At 43.8% G+C, this 22,409-nt stretch overlaps 1 protein-coding gene across 2 annotated transcripts in view; it reads left to right on the top strand.

Moving 5' to 3' along the window:
• Positions 1-22,409, top strand: part of CREBBP (CREB binding protein) — a 129,382-nt gene that overhangs the window by 5,538 nt on the left and 101,435 nt on the right. For both annotated transcript variants that reach the window (XM_055341378.1, XM_055341377.1), the window contains exon 2: positions 19,635-20,347. In XM_055341378.1, the coding sequence (XP_055197353.1) occupies positions 19,635-20,347 (713 nt within the window). The remainder of the gene's footprint in view (positions 1-19,634; positions 20,348-22,409) is intronic.

Genomic DNA, 22,409 nt, shown 5'->3' with positions numbered 1-22,409 from the left:
CCATGCACTGGGAGCCCGATGTGGGACTCGATCCCGGGTCTCCAGGATCGAGCCCTGGGCCAAAGGCAGGCGCCAAACCGCTGCGCCACCTAGAGATCCTTCCATTTTCAATTATGTGTCTTTGTAATAGGAACAGGAGGACTATGAAATTTTAAAGTTGCAGAAACCTAGGCGGTGTGGTGTGTTCTGAAGATTCTTAACTAAAAGCATATTTCATGGACTGTCTCAACAGCAAATGAATATATGATTCTGTTTTTTTTTTTAATTTAATTTATTTATTTTGGATTCTGGTTCTTTACTATATATGTAGCAGTTCTGTCTGGGGTAGTAGCGGTATACAGAGGATTCTAATTGATGGCTCCAAGTAGCTTAGAACAGTGTTGACAAAATAAGACTTAGAGGTAAAATTCAAGACTATCAAATGCTGTCAAGTACCAGAAGCTTGAGTCAGAAAGGGGAACCCGAAGAGGGCTTCATTTATTCACGTGCTGTTCACTGAATGCCCCTGCATGTGGAAGCCCTGGGCTGGATGTCCAGGTGAGAGCACCTGAAACGGATCCTGGGGACAGATGAGGGAGCCCTGGCTGAGGGAAGCCCCAGAAGTAGCCTGGTGGGCCTCCCAGGCCTCTCCCATGAAGTGAGAACAAGGAGCCAGGCAGCTGGGGAAGCCTGCTGCTGTCCCTGCCTTCTGTACTGTTGGGAAAAGCGCTTTGGCCACTCACAGCACTTTTGTCTCTGTGAGTATCATCGTGCACGGCCTGTGGGTATGATCTGTGGCCCATGGCTCACATTGAAGTCCTCTGGTTGTCCCAGACGGTCTCTCGTAAGCTCTCAAATCCTGGCCATCCCTTCAGGTTTTCAGCACATGTGCCTGCTATTCCCTCGCCTACTCTTGAGGTTTTGCCTAGTGGTACATCCCTCCTTAGAAATGTCGTCTGACGCTTGATCTACTCTTCAGGGCTGGAGTGGTTGTCCATGGATCCTGCATTAATGGGAAGGGATGCCATACTTGGCCAGCTCAGTCTGAAACTTAGCTTTCAGGAAAATCCTCACCTTGCAGCATATCACTAACAAAGTAACCTAAGCCCTCGTGGCAGGGCCTGTTGGGGGGCTTTTGCACACTGGGCTTTGCACGGAGGCTGTACTCTGCTGTCAGGGGTGCTGAGGTGGAGCCACAAGCAGGGTCCCATGGGCATAGTTGGCCCAGCTGGAGCCTGTACTTGGATCTGTGGGAGAGCTCTTTAGACCCAGGGAGCGAGTGCAGGGAGACACCTGTAAATAAGCAAAATCCTAACCTCCCCCCCTCCACCCCCCAGGATTTTAAACAATATGGGAAATGACTTGCTGACTTTGAAAACTACCTGCAGGGTGTTTGTGGTTCTAAATTTGGGAAGCAATGCTATCTCTGAGCTCTGTATATAAAAGTTGAATTCCTTTCTTTTTAAACCTTCCCCTTAGACATCATCCCATGTAACATTTCCCCCTATGTTTTCATTTCCACTAATCAAAGGAATATTTAATGGAACCATCACTGAGACTAGTAAAATCTAAGGGTGAAAAAAATTTCACCTGGTTAAATCTGACTTTCCTATTTCTAGATGTCCCATCTGCTACTGTTTGAGAATCTCTTTAATTTGCCCGTCTTTCTAATGCACCTGTACCACAGCATAGGCAGTAAGAGTTTAACAGTGGTAAGCTGTTTAATGGGGTTGTACAGTTCTGTTGTGAAGCAGATTCTTTTTATTATTTCTAAAGCTTCCCCTTGCCCTACCCCCCAAATATTTTGGATTTTTGAAATCAAAACTGTACCATTTATACATCTTTTAACTTTGTAGTTAGGATAACCAGTGAAATAGCAAAACAAAACACCTCTTTGTTATGAGAGGCTTGTGCAATATTTAAATAAAGGAGATTTTGGTAGTTGATTACAAACCAAATGATGACACTGGGAACTATAGAAATCTATCGAATAATTAGGGCTTGCTTTGACAATTACGGGCTATAAAAGCTTGACCCAATTCCTTTGGATTAAAATATTTTGAGTATTTGTCACCTGATTAAAAGTAGAACCTTCTAACCATGACTCAGAGTTGAAGGAAATGTCAGAGCTTTTTATACTGGGAGGCAGGCAGCATGGTAGTAAGGAAAGAGCTCTGGCCTCCACTTGGAGTGGACGCTGAATCTTGGTGCCCAGCTTGTCAGTTCTGTGACTTGGTTCAGTGACTCTACATTTGAGCTTGAGTGGGTAAGGGTGGGGATCTTTTTCTGGGCAGGGGGTAAGGGGGAATCCCTTTTTCTGTTACTACTTTTTTTTTTTTTTAAGAGTTTATTTATTCATTCATGAGAGACCCAGAGAGAGAGAGAGGCACAGACACAGGCAGAGGGAGAAGCAGGCTCCATGCAGGGACCCCGATGTGGGACTCGATCCCTAGGTCTCCAGGATCACACCCTGGGCCAAAGGCGGCGCTAAACCACTGAGCCACCCGGGCTGCCCTTCTGTTATTACTTTGATTCGTTTTGTATATCAGGCTACTTTGGTTCCGGGTATGTAGCAGGTTGTAGCAGCTGTTACCGGTGTTTAATTGTGTGGGAAAACATGAATCGTGTTGTGCCCTTCCTCTTGGGCTGGTGGGGATTGGGATGATGTAGGTGAGGAGTCTGACCCAAAACCAGATCCATGGAACTTTCTCACTGAATAAATAGAAAGATGCCACCCCTGCCCAGGGCCAGTGTGCATGTAGTATCTACCCGTTTGCAAAATAATGATTTAGAATCTATGATTCAGGAATCGTACAAATCGGGTGATAGTTTGACACACTTTACTCAGTCTGTGTTTGAAGTTAAAAACTATTCTTTATTGGAAAATGGAAGTCTAAATGGAACTTTTTCAGCAAGGACTTGGTTTAGTTTAGGACTTAGTGAAAAAGGAAAAGCAAATATGGAGAAAACATAAAAACAGTATTTCTTTTTTCAATAACAGAGTTAGGGGAGAAAATGGCCTTGGGATCATTGTCCAGTTTGGTCAAGTTGATTGGTTGAAAGAAGTGTCGGTAAAGTTTAATTTCTCCCTTGGTTCAGCTGTCACTGCTCTGGAAAGGAGCACAGTGAGGTTTTTACCTTATTGTGGAGGATTTTATCTCCTACAGATTCTATCTCAGGAAGTTGTTTTGATGGAGTTTACTGTTTTCTGTTCTCCTAGATATTTTGGGTATGGTGATTTGTGGTTTTTGCTAGTAAAAACTTGCGTGGTGGACAGAGAACTTTTCCTAATTTGTTGGTGTCTTTACATTAAGTCTTATATTTTATTTAATTAACAACTAAATACTTGGTGAAACAACTTTCACTGAAAATGACAAAAAGGCAAGAAGTATTGATAGATTTTCTGTGCCATTTTGGTTGTGCCTCTATTGATAATGGGGTTGGGTTTTGTTTGAAGAGCACAGTCTGCCCAGGGTTAAACTTCTCTTTAAAAATCTGTGAGATTCCCAGAGTTAGGAGTCTCTCATGTTCTGTCTCCCTCTCTGATATTTCCCATTCATTTTCTCTCCTTGCCCCTGTAATCCCTTTCACTATTTTTTATATTCCCCGTATGAGTGAAATCATATGATTGTCGTTCTCTGACTTAACTTCACTCAGCATAATACACTCCAGTTCCATCCATGTTGAAGCATATGGTGGGTATTTGTCATTTCTGATGGCTGAGTAATAATGAACAAGGGGTAGTAGTGGAAGGGGAGGTGGGTGGGGGGATGGGGTGACTGGATGACAGGCACTGAGGGGGGCACTTGACGGGATGAGCACTGGGTGTTATACTATAGGTTGGCAAATCAAACTCCAATAAAAAAAATACAAAAAAATAAAAGAGCTACATTTTGGTGAAAAAAAATTAAGTAAAAAAATAAAAATCTGTGAGAGAGGGCAGCCCGAGTGGCTCAGTGGTTTCGAGCCGCCTTCAGCCCAGGGTGTGATCCTGGAGTCCCAGGATCGAGTCCCTCGCTGGGCTCCCTGCATGGAGCCTGCTTCTCCCTCTGCCTGTGTCTCTGCCTCTCTCTCTCTCTCTGTGTCTCTTGTGAATAAATAAATAAAAATCTATGAGAGAAGCATGTGAATTATTGGGAGATATTTGGCTGTTTTAGCTTGCACTGGTGACTTTCTCAGTCTTTGAAAATGTAAGGAAAAACTGATTTCTTCCCATCAGTATGAGAGTAGATTGGGACATTTCCTTGGTTTGAAATGCCAGTGTTCTCTTGGTGATCTGTGAGTGAGCACTCTCCAGGAGGACTTTTGTGATGGTGCCCATTTCTGTGTCTGCACTCGCCCAATACTGGAAACACCAGCAACTTGTGGCTATTGCGTAAATTTTTACTAATGTGATTCAGGAACTAAATTTCAAGTTATATTTAATTTTAATTTATGTACATGTCAAAAGCCACAGTTACTGGCTGCTGTATGTATGTACAGCACAGCTCTGAGTATATCCACTTACGTCATTTGTAGTTTTCAGATTTTTATGACCTAAAGGACAAAGTTCCTTCAAAGGGACCATCTTTTAAACACACTTTCAAAAATATTTGTTGCTTTAGATGTAGGATTTTTTACTCATTTAGAGAGTACTTATTATACTGTGATGTCAGCCCTGGAAATCTAGTGTGACACAAGTCTAGTATCTGCCTTCATGGAAGGCAGCTGTAGTCTGGTGTATCTTGGAGAGGTGCTCCCTAGGCATGATGGTCCCCATGCGTGGTGGGGGCACAGGACAGAGTATGTTCTGAAAGGTCTTATAAGGCCTTTTGGAAGAGGTGACATTTGCGTGGAGACCTGCAGATGGTTAGGAGAGGTGGGAGTGGTGCCTACTGTTTCAGGTGTGGGGAACAACATGAATAGCCATGGTGAAGGTCTGGAAGTAGAAAGTCCTAAGTGTGTAACAGTTTTTGCTGGAGCCAGTTTTATTTTTGATGTATACTCACTGGGCTACCATTTAGGGGCCACATGGTCTTGCTTCCAAGAGGCAGAGACTGCTGAGGTGGTCTTGCTCTGAGTGTTGGGCAGATTTGGGCCAGTCTCAACTGTACCGCTGCATTCCTTTAGGCAACGAAGATTTAAATGCTTACATCAGTGATATGTTCATGTTATGTGTGGGGTACTGCTAGTCTGCGGGGGTCCCCAGTGCTGCTTTCCGTCCTCTTGGACAGACTTGTGGTGTGGGCAGGCCCACCGGTACCTGTCTGATGTGTATTGAGATGAGTGCTGTGAAGTGAGGCTTTAGGGCCAGGTGATCAGGGAAATTTTTGAGAGGAAGGACTACGGGGGGAGTCAGTCTGGGCACCGGAAGGCAAGGTGAGGTTGTGGAGAGCTTCCCATGTTAGACTAGGGAGTCCAGATCATCTTTTTAGGGTTTGAAAAACAATACAAAATTTTAGAAACCCATCCAAGGGCTTTTGCATCCGGGGTAATTGGAGGAAGCAGCTGTGATTTGTTCTCCAGAAATCTGGATCAGCTTTTCCCAGGGTGTATTTTTCCATCCGTGTTCCTATCTGCTGGGAGAGTTGACAACTGCCTTCTCTCCCCACCAAGCCCTGCTTGTGAAAGGAAAAGCCCCGTGAATCAGGGTTCATGTACTTATTTAAGATGTTAGAAATTTTTTGTACAAACAATTTTCTTTCAAAAAAATTTGTTTTGAGAGTATGGGTAACATTCATAGTGTTCACACTTGCAAACAGCACGAAAGAAGGTTTAGGGGAGCACCTCCATCTCCTGCCTCCAGAGCCCTCTGGCTGGGCTTTTCTTGAGCACCTTTCTAGAGCACGCTGTGCAGGTGGAAGTGTATGCTCTCTTGCTCTTCCTTAAGAAGTGGCACAGCATATGTGTTGCTCCCCTGTAAGTGTACTCCTGACTGATAATTATCTCAGAGCTGTTGGAAATATTGACATTTGAAAGGCAGGCTTCATTCTAAGAATCCTTTTTTTTATGGTAAAATATTTTGGTGCTGTACTTAACACAAAATGATTTTAGTGCTTTCACTGTACTATAAATAGGAAGAATTGAAGTTTCAAAAAAACTAATTCGTGTTACCTTGAAGACTGTTGAGATTTCGTTACCATCATCATGTTGCACATCATGCAACCAGTTTGCACCAAAGGTCTGTTCATAGTTTCCTAGTTTCTGGAAAAGATTCCTGAAACCTAACAACCTGCTTGTATACCAAGCAGATAAAGTAAGTTGGGTAAGACTTGTCTCTTGTTTGGTAGGACTTCTAAGAATGTTCACAGTAACTACAGACCTTTTTATGTAGTTAATTGACCTAGAGATTGCAAAAACACTAAGGTGGCCGGGAGACCCTTCTGAAGAGGAGTGACTCTGTCCCCTGCTGTGGCCGGTTAGGGGAGGGAAAGCAGCCTCTTTCAGAAGGAAGAGAAGTCTGAGGGTTATTAAATTTAAAAAGGATGGAAAACATACATGATAATTAGATCCTTTTTAGGAGTGAAAAATTTGTGTACATAGATTTCCTGAAGGAAATCTCTAGAAATTGTTTTTCTTGGCAGCAGGGCACTGAAGATAGTTTGAGGGACTCTCTACCTTATACTTTATTTTTTTTTTACCTTATACTTTATATTCTTCTGAATGCTTTAAAAAAATCCATAAACATTGTACTTTCATTGCAAACTAGTGAAAGTAAATCAAATCTAAAGCAAAACATCTTCCTATATGTGGTTAGAAGAATCTGTTAAATGGTGACAAGTGGAGTTTGGTTAGTTCTGTTGCAAAATCTTGAGTCTTCTTCTAGCAAGAGTGATTTGAACAAGTGTAAATTAACTTAGAGGTGCCGTCCAAAGATATAACAATGTGGTTGTGTTTTAGTGGGATGTCCAGTTATCACTTCCTTTGTTACAAGCTCCAATTTTAACAGAATCCTTTCAATGAGAGGTTTCTCCATTGGTGTCCTGGAAGCCGCAGGATGTCAGGTCCTAATGTTTGAGTATTTCGAATTACTGTCCACTTTCCCAACGTAAACAACATATTTACCTATTACATTGGGCGCAAAATGTTATGTGTAGATTGCTACATTCTTTTAGGGGTAAAAAATGGTAGTTTCTGAAAAGTCCTTCTTTTTTTTTAATTTTTATTTATTTATGATAGTCACACAGAGAAAGAGAGAGAGGCAGAGACACAGGCAGAGGGAGAAGCACAGGCTCCATGCACCAGGAGCCCGACGTGGGATTCGATCCCGGGTCTCCAGGATCGCGCCCTGGGCCAAAGGCAGGCGCCAAACCGCTGCGCCACCCAGGGATCCCTGAAAAGTCTTTCTTTAAAGTACTTTTTCTTTTCTTTTTTCCTTAAACTCATGTTAACACTAAAACTATTTTAAACTAATATTGAGCCTGTTTCAGATTTCATCTTCAAACTGCAAATACTCCCAACTCCAGGTATTCTGGGTGTTATCATCTGGGTTGAATGAAGCTCTTCACCTGGGCCTAGACACCCCAGGGGCTGCCTTTAAAAAAAAATCAATTTCCTTAATTACTTAAATGAATCGTTCATTCACAGGGTTCAAAAATCAGAGGAGGACACAAAGCTGTAGAGTGAGAGCCTCTCCCTCCCTCCATGTAGTGCCCCCAGGTAACCACTGTGAGTAGAATGTGGGCCCCTCCAGGTTTTATCTCTTCCAGTAGAAGTTGTCTATTCTTGGCTCCCTTGCCTCTTTTCTGCCTTTTCTTCTTATTGGAGGTAACATACTGTACACACTGTTGCACACCTGTACATGGCAGCATGTGGAGAGCCTCATTATCTCTTTGCATAGTTGCTGGTATCCATTATATGAGATGTGCCGTAATTGGTTTAATCTCCCCACTGATGGACATTGAGGTTATTTTCGATCCTGTTCTGTCACAAACAGTGCCTTAATGAATAGTCCTGCACAGTTACATATATATATATCTATAGAACAGATTCCTAAAAAGGGAATTAATGGTTAAAAGGAATATGCACTTAAAAATTTTTTCTCCTTTTTTTTTTTTTTTTAAAGATTTTATTTAGTTATTCATGACAGACACAGAGAGAGAGAGGCAGAGACACAGGCAGAGGGAGAAGCAGGCTCCATGCAGGGAGCCCGATGTGGGACCCGATCCTGGGTCTCCAGGATCACACCTCAGGCTGAAGGCAGCGCTAAATCACTGGGCCACGAGGGCTGCCCATGCATTTATAATTTTGATCATATCATCAAATAATCCTCCCAAGTGGGTATATGTTGGTGGATTCTTAAAGCTTGAAAAGCAGCACGCTTATATCCAACATAGACATCCCTGATATTTTGTGTATATTATTTATTAATACAGTCTAGTCGATGGTCACTCAAGTTATTGTTCAGCTTGTGATTCTCCATCATTTTGTGCCTTTCAGTCACTTGTGATTTATATATAATTCTGTGCTGTTTTTTCCCTTTAAGACTTAATATTATTTTTTTTTTAGAGCAGTTTCAGGTTCACAGTAACATTGAGGGGAGGGTACAGAGATTTCCTACACACCCCCTGGCCCCCCATGCACAGCCTTGGGCACTCCCACTAGAGCCTGTTTGTTACGTTGATGAACCTATGGACACATCATCAGTTTACCTTTAGGTTCACTCACTCATGGTGTTGTACATTCTTTGTGTTTGGACAAATGCATCATGACGTGTATCCATTATTATATCATGCAGAGTATGTTCACTCTCTTTAAAAAATTCTGGGCTCTCACATCCAAGTCCACCCACCCCCAAGCCCATAGCTGCTGACCTTTTTACTGTTTCCATAATTTTGCCTTTTCCAGAATATCTTATAGTTGGGACCATGCAGTCTGTAGCCTTTGCAGTTCGGCTTCTTGCACTTAGTAATACACATTTAAGGTTCCTCCATGACTTTTCATGGCCTGATAGCTCATTTCTTTTGAGGGCTGAATAATATTCCATTGTTTGGATGTTGGTATACTTTTGGGACTTAATGCATTCACTTCCCGTTAAGAGTGCGCCTGTGGTCCACATATAAGCCCACTTTTTATGCCATACACAGACACCTCCAGTCTAGACAGTGGTCTTTCCCCTTTTTTCCTGACACAGTGTTGCTGTCTGCCAGCCACAACCCCCAGCATTTGGGCCAGAGGACCTAGTCTCTGGGCATCCCTTGTTTGTTCCTTATGCTGTAGCCAAGTAGTCTGAGGTAGCTTGGAGTTGTTTCTGCAGAGGTTAGAACCTAGCTCAGCCTCCACCATTCTTCCTCTTCCAGGACTTTTGAGTTGCAGAGTGGACAGGCAGCTGATGACAGCACCTCACCTGGGGTTCAGGGTCCCTTCGGCCATGGTGGTGATGAACAGTAAACCCCTTTCTGCTCCAGACCATCTGGTTACCCTTTGAGGGCTGCTGAGTGAATTATGGGTGGTCTGGTGGTGGCTTGCTGCTGTGACAGCATCTTCTGTTCCACCTTTGTTTTATGGAGGCTTCACGTCCTCCACCCTTCAGGTCTGAGGAAGATAGCACACAGACCACCACGTTTAGGAAACTTAAAATTGTCCTAGCTATCTGGGAATGGCACTTCCCTGGAACTTGTAAGTGTGTGGAGTGAGGATAGGAGGCTGGCTGTGATTCCAGGGCTCTGGTGATTCAGGTCCAGGGTGACAGGATTTTCAGTCAGGAGTCCTGGATTCCTTAAGTGAAAGGTAAATAGCTGATGTTCAGGGAAACAAGATCTCATGATCTCTGAAGTAGAGTAAACCATGAAAATGCATTTGTGAATGAGAAAAGAAAATGCTCAAATTTTAATAGTAAATGATGATGCAAAGTAGACTTACCCTTCTTGGGTAGACTTACTCTTGAAAAATTGTGTAGGAAAAAAAAAAGAAAAATTGTGTAGAGTGCCTTTTTATAAACCAGATTTTTCCCTTCTGACTTACATCACAGTTTCTGAGGTACTATAGTTTTATTTCAGTTTCATCTAGTACAATAGCCTGCTTTCCTTCCCCTCACTTCAGACAGTATAGTTCATAGTGTTTAAATATTTAAGGGTACTTACTGGGCAGGTTTCCATCTAAAAGAGTCCCCCCTGGATAGATCCTTTGCTAACAGGAATGTATGTCCCATAAATTAACTGTAAATTTGGGTTTAATAAATTGAATTGCCTTATAACTCTCAACAAAACACTTGGGTTTATATTAAAGAACAGAATTTGGGTTTTAATGCAGGGTGTTTTTTGTTTTGTTTTGTTTTGTTTTGTTTTGTTTTTTGTCATATGCTCTGCTCTGTATGATGAGCAATTATTTAAGTGGATATCAACAATGGATATTCCCCCAAGAAGGCCTTTGTTCATTTTATTTTTTATTTTTATTTTTTAAAGATTATTTGTGAGAGATACAGAGGGAGATAGGCAGAGACACAGGCAGAGGGAGAAGCAGGCTCCATGCAGGGAGCCCAATGTGGGACTCTGATCCCAGGTCTCCAGGATCAGGCCCCGGTCTGAAGGCGGTGCTAAACCGCTGAGCCACCCGGGCTGCCCACCTTTGTTCATTTTAAAAGCATTCTGGTGGGATCCTTCCCTCCTGAATCACACTCAAGACACCTGCAGAGGCATGAGAAAACGCTCTGCATCACTTGCCATCAGGGAAATACAAATCAAAACCACAATGAGATACCACCTCACACCAGTGAGAATGGGGAAAATTAACAAGGCAGGAAACAACAAATGTTGGAGAGGATGCGGAGAAAAGGGAGCCCTCTTACACTGTTGGTGGGAATGTGAACTGGTGCAGCCACTCTGGAAAACTGTGTGGAGGTTCCTCAAAGAGTTAAAAATAGACCTGCCCTACGACCCAGCAATTGCACTGTTGGGGATTTACCCCAAAGATTCAGATGCAATGAAACGCTGGGACACCTGCACCCCGATGTTTCTAGCAGCAATGTCCACAATAGCCAAACTGTGGAAGGAGCCTCGGTGTCCATCGAAAGATGAATGGATAAAGAAGATGTGGTTTATGTATACAATGGAATATTCCTCAGCCATTAGAAACGACAAATACCCACCATTTGCTTCAACGTGGATGGAACTAGAGGGTATTATGCTGAGTGAAGTAAGTCAATCGGAGAAGGACAAACAGTGTATGTTCTCATTCATTTGAAGAATATGAATAATAGTGAAAGGGAATATAAGGGAAGGGAGAAGAAATGTGTGGGAAATATCAGAAAGGGAGACAGAACATAAAGACTCCTAACTCTGGGAAATGAATTAGGGGTGGTGGAAGGGGAGGAGGGCGGGGGGTGGGGGTGAATGGGTGACGGGCACTGAGGGGGACACTTGACGGGATGAGCACTGGGTGTTATTCTGTATGTTGGTAAATTGAACACCAATAAAAATTAATTTATTAAAGAAAAAGGATGTGTTGGTTGGTTAAAAAATAAAATAAAATAAATTAAATAAACAACAACAACAAAAAAAGACACCTGCAGAGGGAAGCCTGCCATATTGGTGTTGAAACCTACCATAGGCAAAGTGGCCAGCTTGTTTTGTCTGCTGAACCCCCCCCCCATCCATGTGCAGTGTTCGTTTCTTGCATCTTTTCCTTTAAAGATCTGCTCTGAGTTTGCCATTCATCTGGAGCCTTTCTTGCCTCTGTTCATTCCCTTATTCCACTTGCTTGCAAAATCCGCTCTTTGTGTGTTACCAGTTTCAGTTTGTGACTTGGTGTCTGTGGCCTATCTTCCTCAATTAGATTATAATTCTCTGGGGGGGCAGACTTTTATTCGAGTCTCAAATAAGCCCAGTTAGCCCTTCAAGGAGTGAAGTTCCCAGAGGGAGGCCATGTGGCCTAAGAGGAGGAGGCAGATCGCTCAGCCAGGTCCACTCTGGCTCTTAAGCAGATAGCGATTCTGAGGAGGGGCAGGACTTTTTGTTCAGTGTAAGATCACTGTTCAGAATGAAGTAAAACTTCATTATTCTGTACTAATTAGGGGTGGTGTGTCTGCATGAAAAGCTTGAATCACAGAACATTTAAGAAGGAATTTATTTTCTAATAGTAATTGTTAAAAAAAAAGTTAGATGTCTTTTGGGAATGTATTTATTAAATGCCTAGATAAAAATTATTTGTGGAGCGCCTGGGTGGCTCAATCCATTGATTTTGGCTCAGGTCATGTTTTCTGGAACGTGAGACCAAGCCCCAAGTTGGGCTCTGCCCTGGGCATGTAGTCTGCTTGGGATTCTCTCTCTCTCCCTCTGTGCCCCACCTCAATTATTTGTAATGGCCTAAATGCTAAGAAAACTGTGTTCTTTTTCTTTTTTTAAAGATTTTTGTTTGAGAGACAGCAAGTGAGGGAGTATGAGTAGGGGGCGAAGCAGAGGGAGAGGGAGAAGCAGGCTCCCCACTGAGCAGGGAGCCCTAGATGGGGCTCTGTCCCAGGACCTGGGATCATGACTGAGCAGGCACTGAACCAGCTGGGCCACCCCGTCGCCCCTCTTTTCCTTTTTTAAATCTTTTTTTTTAATTTATTATTTATTTATGATAGAGGAGAGAGAGAGAGAGGCAGAGACACAGGCAGAGGGAGAAGCAGGTTCCATGCAGGGAGCCTGACATGGGACTCGATCCCGGGACTCCTGGATCACGCCCTGGGCCAAAGGCAGGTGCTAAACCCCTGAGCCACCCAGGGATCCCCTCATTCTGCATTTCTGAAGAGTTGTCCCATTGCTTATTTGCATAATCCCCACAGATTTTCAAAGCAGAGTAAACTTTACTTCTTAGCATTGTCACAGATTCTTAGGACTTTACCTTAGAGAAGTGACAGTCATTGAGCATGGGGTGCCAGGTCCTTGATGGGCATGTACGGGTCAGCCCTCATAGCAACCTTGGAAGATGGTGCTGTGACAATTAGTGACTGATAAGTATTGAGCCCTTACTGCATGCCAGGCTAAGTGCTGTGTACACACTATATGATTTCATTCTTTCTTCAGTCTCAGATGGTCTCCAGATCATCTAAGAATTACAACCCTATGAAAGTGTTTACCATTCTGTGGATTCCTCCTCTTCAGACGTGAGCTTTTTCAGAGTGTATTGCCCTTTTTGGATTAATTTTTGTATCCAGTTTTGACTTAGGAATTAAAAATTCTTTTTGTAAAAATTTCCAGGGTTGATGAATAAAAATGCCTCGCTTTTCTAAAGTTTAAGAGATGCATTTGAATAATCAGAGATATAGTACAAGTAATGCCAAAGAACATGTAAACATAATTATGAAAAGAGAAACAAAAGCAGACCTTTTCCACAGAGAATGAGGGCTGCAGCGAGAAATGGGCATGGAGGGGAGAGGGAGCACCTGTAGGAGGGGTTTCATGCTCAGAAGTAGAGAACCATGAACAGGAACCAGGACCTCCACTCTTACTCTCAGGGTTGTTTCTCTGATTAACATCTCTTACTTTGTATTAGACCGTTTCATTTTTATACCAGCCACAGCATGAAGAGGCATGGATGCTGGGGTGTATCCAGCAGTAATCTGACTGGTCTCCCGCAGGATAAAGAGGCTGCAGGAGAGGGGGGTAAAAAGGAGGAGGATTAGAACAGGGAAGTGTTTTAGGAGGATTCACTATTGAATTTTGTTCTCTTTGTTTCTGTTTTACAAAAGTAGTAATGAATGTTAGGATTACTACTTTATATCTTGGGCTAGACAAGTGAAATGTTGAAACTGTTACTGTGTGTCCTATAACTTTGGCACTCTTCTCCAGAATTCATTCATTTGTTCAGGATGAAGATATTTGTGGAGAGCCTGATCCTTTTTGTATGGTCCTTACAGCCTTGTGAATTATAACTCGGAGTTGATAGTGCGATTTTAAGACTCATTCATTATGTATGTAAAGTATAGAAGAGTTCCTACTTTGCGCCAATACAAGATTTGATAAGCTAGTTTGTACACATTTAGACAGAAAACTCAGTTCTGCCGGTCAGAGAATTTGAGGCTCCACTTGCCATTCAAAAGGAAAACGTAAAGTATGACACAAGGGGAGATGTTAGCAAACCTAAGGAAAGATGTGTTTTGTGGATGATTTGCTTAGCCACGTTTGAACACAGACTATTTTCTTTTTTTCTTTTTTCTTTTTTTTTATGATAGTCACAGAGAGAGAGAGAGAGAGGCAGACACAGGCAGAGGGAGAAGCAGGCTCCATGCACCGGGAGCCCGACGTGGGATTCGATCCCGGGTCTCCAGGATTGCGCCCTGGGCCAAAGGCAGGCGCCAAACCGCTGCGCCACCCAGGGATCCCTGAACACAGACTATTTTCAAACAAAACCGCTTTTATTTTTTTAAAATTTTATTTATTCACGAGAGACAGAGAGAGAGAGAGAGAGAGAGAGAGAGAGAGAGAGAGGCAGAGGGAGAAGCAGGCTCCATGCAGGGAGCCTGACGTGAGACTTGATCCAGGGTCTCTAAGATCACACCCTGGGCTGAAGGCAGCGCTAAACTGCTGAGCCACCCAAGCTACCCACAAAACCGCTCTTAAATGTTACAGGCTGGGTGGATTGATTCAGCCACTTACCTGGTATTTGATTTGTAAAATGAAGAGCTTTTTTCAGAGTCCCTGATAATATAGTTCATTCCTATTTAAGGTGAAATATGAACTTCTGAATATGATGGATAAAAATGGATCTTAGAATGTGTGTAGGATGCTTGTCTTTCAGTGTTTAGAGGTGATTGTTTCCTGTAGTGAGGTTTTTCTGCATGGTGCAGAAGTGACACATCTTCGTGATCATGCTTGATGGAGATACTGTGCAGTGGGTGCCCCAGCCTTGTAGAAGTGTGGCAGAGACTGGGAAAACCAACAGCTACCTTCTTCCCAGCGCAGCTTTGTGAAAGGGATGGACTCTGAGTTGGCAGCCCAAGAGCCCCAAGAGGGAGAGAATTCCTGTTGGCTGTGGGAACATGACAGGCTGTGTTTGTTTTGTGATGCCAATGTCTCTTGCCATTGGTGAGCCCCTAGAAAGCAGGGTCCAACGAATCTCGTGCAGCCTCAGTTCTCCCTGGGTCTGCTGGGGGCTTGGTGAAGGAAAGGGAAATTACCTAGAATTGGAAGTGGTGATGCTCAATCTTGAATCTTCAGAACTTCCGATGATTCAGATTGGTATTGCCTAACCAGTGTTGGGACACTTTGGTGTGTAGAAAGCATAACTGTGTATGTTGCAATATCCTGCCTTTCCTTCTTCACTCTCCTTTGTCAATTTTGTGAACTAGACAATATGTGCATGGAGACAGTAACAGTGAGAAGGGGGATGCCACTGTCTCCCCCCCCCCCAAACCCTGCACAGCTCATCTTGTCTTCTTAGAAAGATACTCCTTGTGTATTTGCTTGTGGACACGTACATATGTGTTTGCACTGATAGGTGAGGATGTAAGTAGAATTAGTCTATTCTTTCCACAACCAAACAACTGTGAGATGTGTTTAGACTGAAACAAGATGAGAAAAGTGGCCAAGGTGGACGAAAGCTGGCAGAGCAGCACAAACCAAAATTGAGCCCAAGACATTCTGCCCTGTGACAGCTATAAAAGTTGCATGTGTATTTGGAGTAAAACTTGCCATAAGCCAGTAAAAAAATAGCCAAGCTGGTAAATTTGAGAGTGGCAGGATAGTGGGTAAATTTTAAAGGTAAGAAATTTTTTAAGTTTTTGTGCAAGATAGAATAAGAGAACCAGCATCTACGGTGCTAGGTGCCCTGATCAGCTTTCATCATGTAACTCTGGGGTATCACAGTTGGGAAAGAGAGAGAGAGACACTGAGCAGTTTGCTCAAGGATATAGAGCTGGTTGATTCAGCCGGGATTTGAGCGCATGTGTTCCATTCCCAGCTGTTCCTTTTCCTTCCTCATATCTAGTTTCCACTGGAGTAGGGACCCTGAATCTGTCACAGCAGTGTTTAACTGTTCCTTTGGGTTTACCTGTTCTTGTCCTGGCCAGCCGCCCTGTCTCAGGAAGAGTGCTTCGAAACACTTGAAAGAGCCAATCAAGGAGCTTCAGCACGCCATTCCAGACTTTTTAAATATTTGGAGTTCATTTCCTTGTAATGATTTACAGTGCTTGACACCAACTCTTCGTCCCCTCCCTGGCAAATAGAAAGGAAGCTTGGTCTCTGTCATAGTGGCTCCTGCTTGCTGGTTTAGATGAAGTTTCATTTTCATGTTCATAGGTTAAGGAACATTGCATTAAAAAACACATATACACTGGGGTTTTTTGTTTTGTTTAAAGAATACTGAGTAGGGGCGCCTGGCTGGCTCAGCCAGTAGGCATGCAACTCTTGATCTTGGTTGGGATCATGAATTGGAGCTCCATGTTGGGTATAGAGATTACTTAAAAATAAAATCTTTTAAAAAATAAAGGAAGAGTGAGTAAAAAATGTGTGTGCATATGGACAGAGTCTAGAAGGCAACGGAAACATAAGTTATGTTGGAGAATTGTTTCCTTTTTATTTTGTGTGCTCTTCCCCCCATGTGTTCTTTTTACATGGAGACCTTGGTGGACCTCCAGATTCAGGACAGCACAGTGCCATAAAAGCTATGGAATGGAATCCACAAAACCACGTTGAGATGCAGAAGCTGGGTAGTTGGCAGCAAAAACCCCCAATTCGTGGCTGTGTCTCAGCTGTCTGCTGTATCCAGGAGTCAACTCCTGTGTCTTTTCATTATTACGTGTCCTGTAGTCACAAGGCAGCAGCCCCAGATTGTGGTACATTCTACAAAACAACTGGCCTATCCTCTTCAAAAATGCCAGAGTTAGGAAAGAATAAGTCTGACAAGCCTTTCTAGACAAAAGGGAAGGACAGAGACATGACAACCAGGTGCACCGGAGTCCTGAATTGGATTTTAGACCAGGAAAATAAATGTAATAAAGGGCATTATTGAGACAACTGGCTAAATTTGAGTTAGGGCAATCAATATATTAAGTATTGTATCAGTGTTAAATTTACTGAATTTGATAAACGTGCTGTTTTTGTACAAGGGTGTTCTTAGGAGATACGTGGTCAGAGACTTGGGAGGAAAGGCTCATGCTATCTGCAGCTTACTCTCGCAGGTTCTACAAAACTCTGCACGTGTGCTTATGTGTGAGTGTGTGTGTACAGTTGCAAGTAATCCCTAATTCCTTACAGTTGAGTAGGGTGAAATAGATATGTATTAGTTAGAGGTGGTTTACTAGGCACGTATGTACAGAGAACTTCGGTGGCTAAAAAGAGGCACTGGTCTGTTCAGGGATAGCCCAAAGAAAGTCTTCATAGTCACTGCGTTTAATCTCAGTGAGAGGTAGGGGTCTGGTTTTGTAGACAGAGTGAACATCCAGGAGAAGGATTTCTGCTGCAGATGACAACTCACTGTTGTGGCTGGACTGTAGGGTGTATCTGAAGGTGCCAGGGGAAAGAAGGGCCGAGAACTGGTCAGGGGCCACATCCCGATGGCCTCGGATGTCTTATGGAGGAGCTTTTGAGCTTCATCTGGATGACATTAAACTCCAGCTAGAATGGCTTAAATATAGGAAATGGATTTTTTTTTTTCTTATAATGAGAAATCTGAGGGTAGGGGAGGCTCCAGGGTTGAATAAAGCAGCTCAGGGACGGCTTCACAAACCCCACTTTATAGTTTTTGCAGCAGTCATCCCTAGCGTGCCAGAGGCCTTCTCCTGCCTGAGGGTAGCTGCCATAGTTCCACTGTGAGATGTGGGAAGGGAGATTTCTTCCTGAGCATCCCTTACTTTTGGGAAGGAAAACCTTTTCTACGCTGTCGTGGAAATATGTACCTTCAACTTCCTTAGCTGGGATTGTGTCACCTGCAAGGAGAAGGTGGGGGGGGGGGTCACTAGTTACTTTTCCCAAGGCTGGGAAGGTGGTGCTCTTCTTAGAGCAACCTCAGAGCAGCCACCTGGGGTGCTGTGGGGGAAGCAGTCTTAGGGAGAAGGCAGTTCAGTTTTTTCAAAGTGGGTGGTGGTGGGGCGGGTGGCCGTGTTTAAAACAACGGCAACAAAAAGCCACATGCACTCATCACCCCACCACTTCTACCACTACAACCACTGCCCATGTGCTCATATACTAAACTGCTAATCTTACTTCCTGAGCCATTTTGCATATGCCATTTGCATGTTTTTACATAACATATACATTTTCCTACATTTTTATAGTCTTCAAAATTATTTTAGTAGATGTGTAATTTTTAAAAAGATTTTATTTATTTATTTTAGACAGTGAGTGGAGGGAAGAAGGGCAGAGGGAGAGGGACAAGAGTTTTAAGCAGACTCCACACTGGGCACAGAGACTGATACGGGGCTCGATCTCACGACCCTGAGATCATGACCTGAGCCAAAATGAAGAGTTGGACCTTCAACCGTATGAGCCACCCAGGTGCCCCAGATGTGTAATGTTTTCTAACATTATATAGTAATTCATTAAACCTTCTATTACTGGATAACAGTAATAATAACAGCTAATATGGTCCACTTACCACCCACAAGCACTGTTGGTTAAAGTGCTTTACACTTATTCATTCAGTCAGTCCCCATGAAACCCTATGAGGTGTGGTAGTTTTCACAGTTTCCAGATGGAAACTGTACCTGAGGCACAGAAAGTCCAGGTAACTCATGGCTAAGAAGTAGGGAGCTGGAGGCAGAGCTGGGTTTCAGGTGTAGGCAGCCTGGTCTTAGTCTGAGCAGTTGGCTGACCTGCCTATGTGTATGGTTTGGCCTTGTCTTGATGTTACACACATGCCACTCTTGTTATATTTTCTGCAGATCTTGTCCTTTGTGCACGTGTGGCCAGGTTGTTGTGGGTTGAAGAAGGCATGGTCGGTGAGAGACTAGAGATACACATAAGCCACGTGTTAGAGAAATGGTACCTTGAGAGGGACCAGGAGGAAGAAGTTGCTTTACCTGTCATCAATTACCCTTCAGGAAGGATGGTCTCTTCCGTTGACTGTTTTTATCTTCCTTTTTGATGCTTACCCACTGGCATCCTTTGTGTGTCTACTCAGAAGTCCGTGTGCTGCCCATCCTTCTACGTGGCTGACGTTAGCCCCTTTCATGTGGGACAAGTGGCGGTTATATTCTTTTAACTATTTTTAGTTTCTTTATACATTATTTTCTGCAGCTTCAACACTTGGAGAACTCTCATTTTCTATTTAGGTTGGGGTAGGTTTTTTAATGATTTACCTTTTAAATATGTAATCACTTAAAATTAGGCTTTACTTAATTTCCCAAAATTGGTATTCATCTAACTAGATGCCCAATTACTTTTTTGCACTCAGATATTCTTAAAAGAACTTTAACATAAATTCAGTGAAGGTTTAACTCCCTCTTGATTTTCTTTGATTTGTATATCTACATTTCTCTTTAAGTCACATGATTTAATTGTTGTTTTAGAATATATGATAACATCTAGTGGGGCTGGCCCTCCTCTCATCTGTTTAACTTTTCCTTCTTCAGAATTTGAAAAATATTCTTCCTTGTTTAATTTTCCCAAATGAAGTTTCAAGTCATTTTGACATAACTCTAAGACATGCTGGCTTTCTGTGTCAAGTGCTCCTTGAGGTTAAGGTCATAGTAACATATGACAGTTGGAAAGCTGTTATAGTTGCTTAGTTTCTCATTTCTATTTCTGTTTAATTTCTAGATTTTGGATCATTGTTTGACTTGGAAAATGATCTTCCTGATGAGCTGATCCCTAATGGAGGAGAATTAAGCCTTTTAAACAGTGGGAACCTTGTTCCAGATGCTGCTTCCAAACATAAACAATTGTCGGAGCTTCTGCGCGGAGGCAGCGGCTCTAGTATCAACCCAGGAATAGGAAATGTTAGCGCCAGCAGCCCTGTGCAGCAAGGCCTCGGTGGCCAGACTCAGGGGCAGCCGAACAGTGCAAACATGGCCAGCTTGGGTGCCATGGGCAAGAGCCCTCTGAACCAGGGAGATTCTTCAGCCCCCAGCCTGCCCAAACAGGCAGCCAGCACCTCTGGGCCCACTCCCCCTGCTTCCCAAGCACTGAATCCGCAAGCACAAAAGCAAGTGGGGCTGGTGACCAGCAGCCCTGCCACGTCGCAGACGGGACCTGGGATCTGCATGAATGCTAACTTTAACCAGACCCACCCAGGCCTCCTCAATAGTAACTCTGGCCATAGTTTAATGAACCAGGCCCAGCAAGGACAGGCGCAAGTCATGAACGGATCTCTTGGGGCCGCTGGCAGAGGAAGAGGAGCTGGGATGCCGTACCCTGCTCCGGCCATGCAGGGGGCCACGAGCAGTGTGCTGGCTGAGACATTAACACAGGTTTCACCGCAAATGGCCAGTCACGCCGGACTGAATACGGCGCAGGCTGGAGGCATGACCAAGGTAAGTGAGCTTCAGTGCTGTGAATGCATCCTACTAGTGGGGGGCAGGAGCTTTTTCCTTCCGAGCAGGCGGTATAGTGCAGTGGGACTATGGGGCACGATCCTGTCCTCCTTCACCCTTCCTTCCTGCCCCTTGGATTTGGAAGAGGGAGCTTTGGTATCTTGAACCCAGAGATAAAGATCTTTGTCCTTGTCTTTAAAGTGGGAGCTCTTAAAGAAGCCAGCAGTAGAAGAGTCCCCACATCAGGCAGTTGAAAACATAACAAATGTGTTTGGATTGATGGTCACTTTTCAGCCTCTGAGCAAATGGTGGAAATAGGTGGAAATAGGACCACATGGTTGAAAGAGGCTGCTTCTGCTGGGAATTTGCTTTCGGTGACGTTGCTGAATCTGGTGAAGGCTCCTGTCCCTCCCCTTCACCCAGCTGACAAAGTTCTTAGGCGGTTCATACCCTTGCCTTTTTCCGTCCACCCAGTGAAGTTACTGTTTGACCAACCGAGAAGCCGTGTCCTGAGCTGGTGATGGTGAGCTGCCTGCCGTGGTTCACTGGCGTGACGTGGCAGAGCCAGGACAGTGCGGGCCCTCAGGTCCCAGAAGAAGCTCGGTGGCAGTGGTTCCCAGAGCAAGGTCCGTGGGTGTAGCAGCAGCAGTAGCAGCAGAAACAGCAGCAGTAGGGAGCTTGTTAGAAGTGCAGAGCTGCTGACCCAGAACCTGGGCTTTCTCAAGCCTCCAGGTGCAGCGAGGCCTGTGCAGGGTGAGAACTCCAATCTAGGTTTCTGCCACCGACCATGCAGCCAGCGCGTAGAGTAGAAGCTGAACGTGGAGGACAGGGTAGGTGGATGCCAGGGTAGAGAGGGGACAACTGGAAAGCTGGAAGGTGGCACAGAAGTGGGGTGCAGGTGGATCCCCAGTGTGGGAGTAGATGCCACTGTGTCTCCAAGACAGAGCACCTGTTTTAGGCAGTATTTGCCACAGCAAACTCTAGAACAATAGAACAGTTTGGGCTGTTTCTTGAATTTGATTAGTCCATTGAAGGAAAAGGACAAGTAAGAGTAGCACACAACTTCCCCCAAGGCTGCTGTGGGTACCAGGAGGTGCATAGGAAGCCCTGGGACTGTCCTAGGTAAGGAGACAGGGCTTTTTAACTTAAATAAAAATGAAGTGCAGTTGACCTTTGAACAGCATGAGTTTGAACTTCTCAAGTCTACTTATACACAGGGTTTTGTGTTGTTGTTTGTTTTGATAAATACAGGACTGTAAATGTGTTTTCCTTATGATTTGCTTAATGTTTTATCTTTATTGTAAGAAAACAGTATATAATACATGTGCAAAATATGTGTTAATTGACTGTTTATGTTTTTGACAGGCTTCTGGTCAGTAGTAGGCTATTAGTTGTTAAGTTCTTAGGAAGTCACAAGTTTTATGCCAATTTTCCACTGGGCAGGCAGGGGTCAGGGGTTCAAACCCCCACATTGTTCAACAGTCAGCTGTAATTTCAGACATTAATATTGCATTTATCTCTTTGAAGTGTTGTTAAAGGGGAGGAAATGTGAACTTAAATTTTAATTGGCATTGGCAGAGGTGTGTCTGTATACATACATTCTTTCTAAAGGTAAGCTGAGGAGAGACTACTGTGGGCTTAGGGCTCAAGGTCAGCTTGATGTTTGCTTTTTCCCGATTCACTCATCAACCCATGCTACCCTCTTACAAAAACCGTTTTATTTTGGAGAATTGAAGTCCAGTGCAAAAGTAGACATTAAAAAAAAAGTAGACATAATAGTTTAATGCAAGGGTTCTCAACTTTTCAGTCTTCAGACTCCTGAATAATCTTAACTCTTTTTTTTTTTAATTTATTTATGATAGTCACAGAGAGAGAGAGAGAGAGGCAGAGACACAGGCAGAGGGAGAAGCAGGCTCCATGCACCGGGAGCCTGATGTGGGATTCGATCCCGGGTCTCCAGGATCGCGCCCTGGGCCAAAGGCAGGCGCCAAACCGCTGCGCCACCCAGGGATCCCTAATCTTAACTCTTGAGGGCCCCAAGGAGATTTTGTTTAAAAAGTCA

Source organism: Nyctereutes procyonoides, unplaced genomic scaffold (assembly GCF_905146905.1).
Source record: "Nyctereutes procyonoides isolate TBG_1078 unplaced genomic scaffold, NYPRO_anot_genome, whole genome shotgun sequence".
Taxonomy (NCBI): Eukaryota; Metazoa; Chordata; class Mammalia; order Carnivora; family Canidae; genus Nyctereutes; species Nyctereutes procyonoides.
The sequence above is the reverse complement of the archived record's forward strand: the minus strand, read 5'-3'. Positions and strand labels throughout refer to the sequence as shown.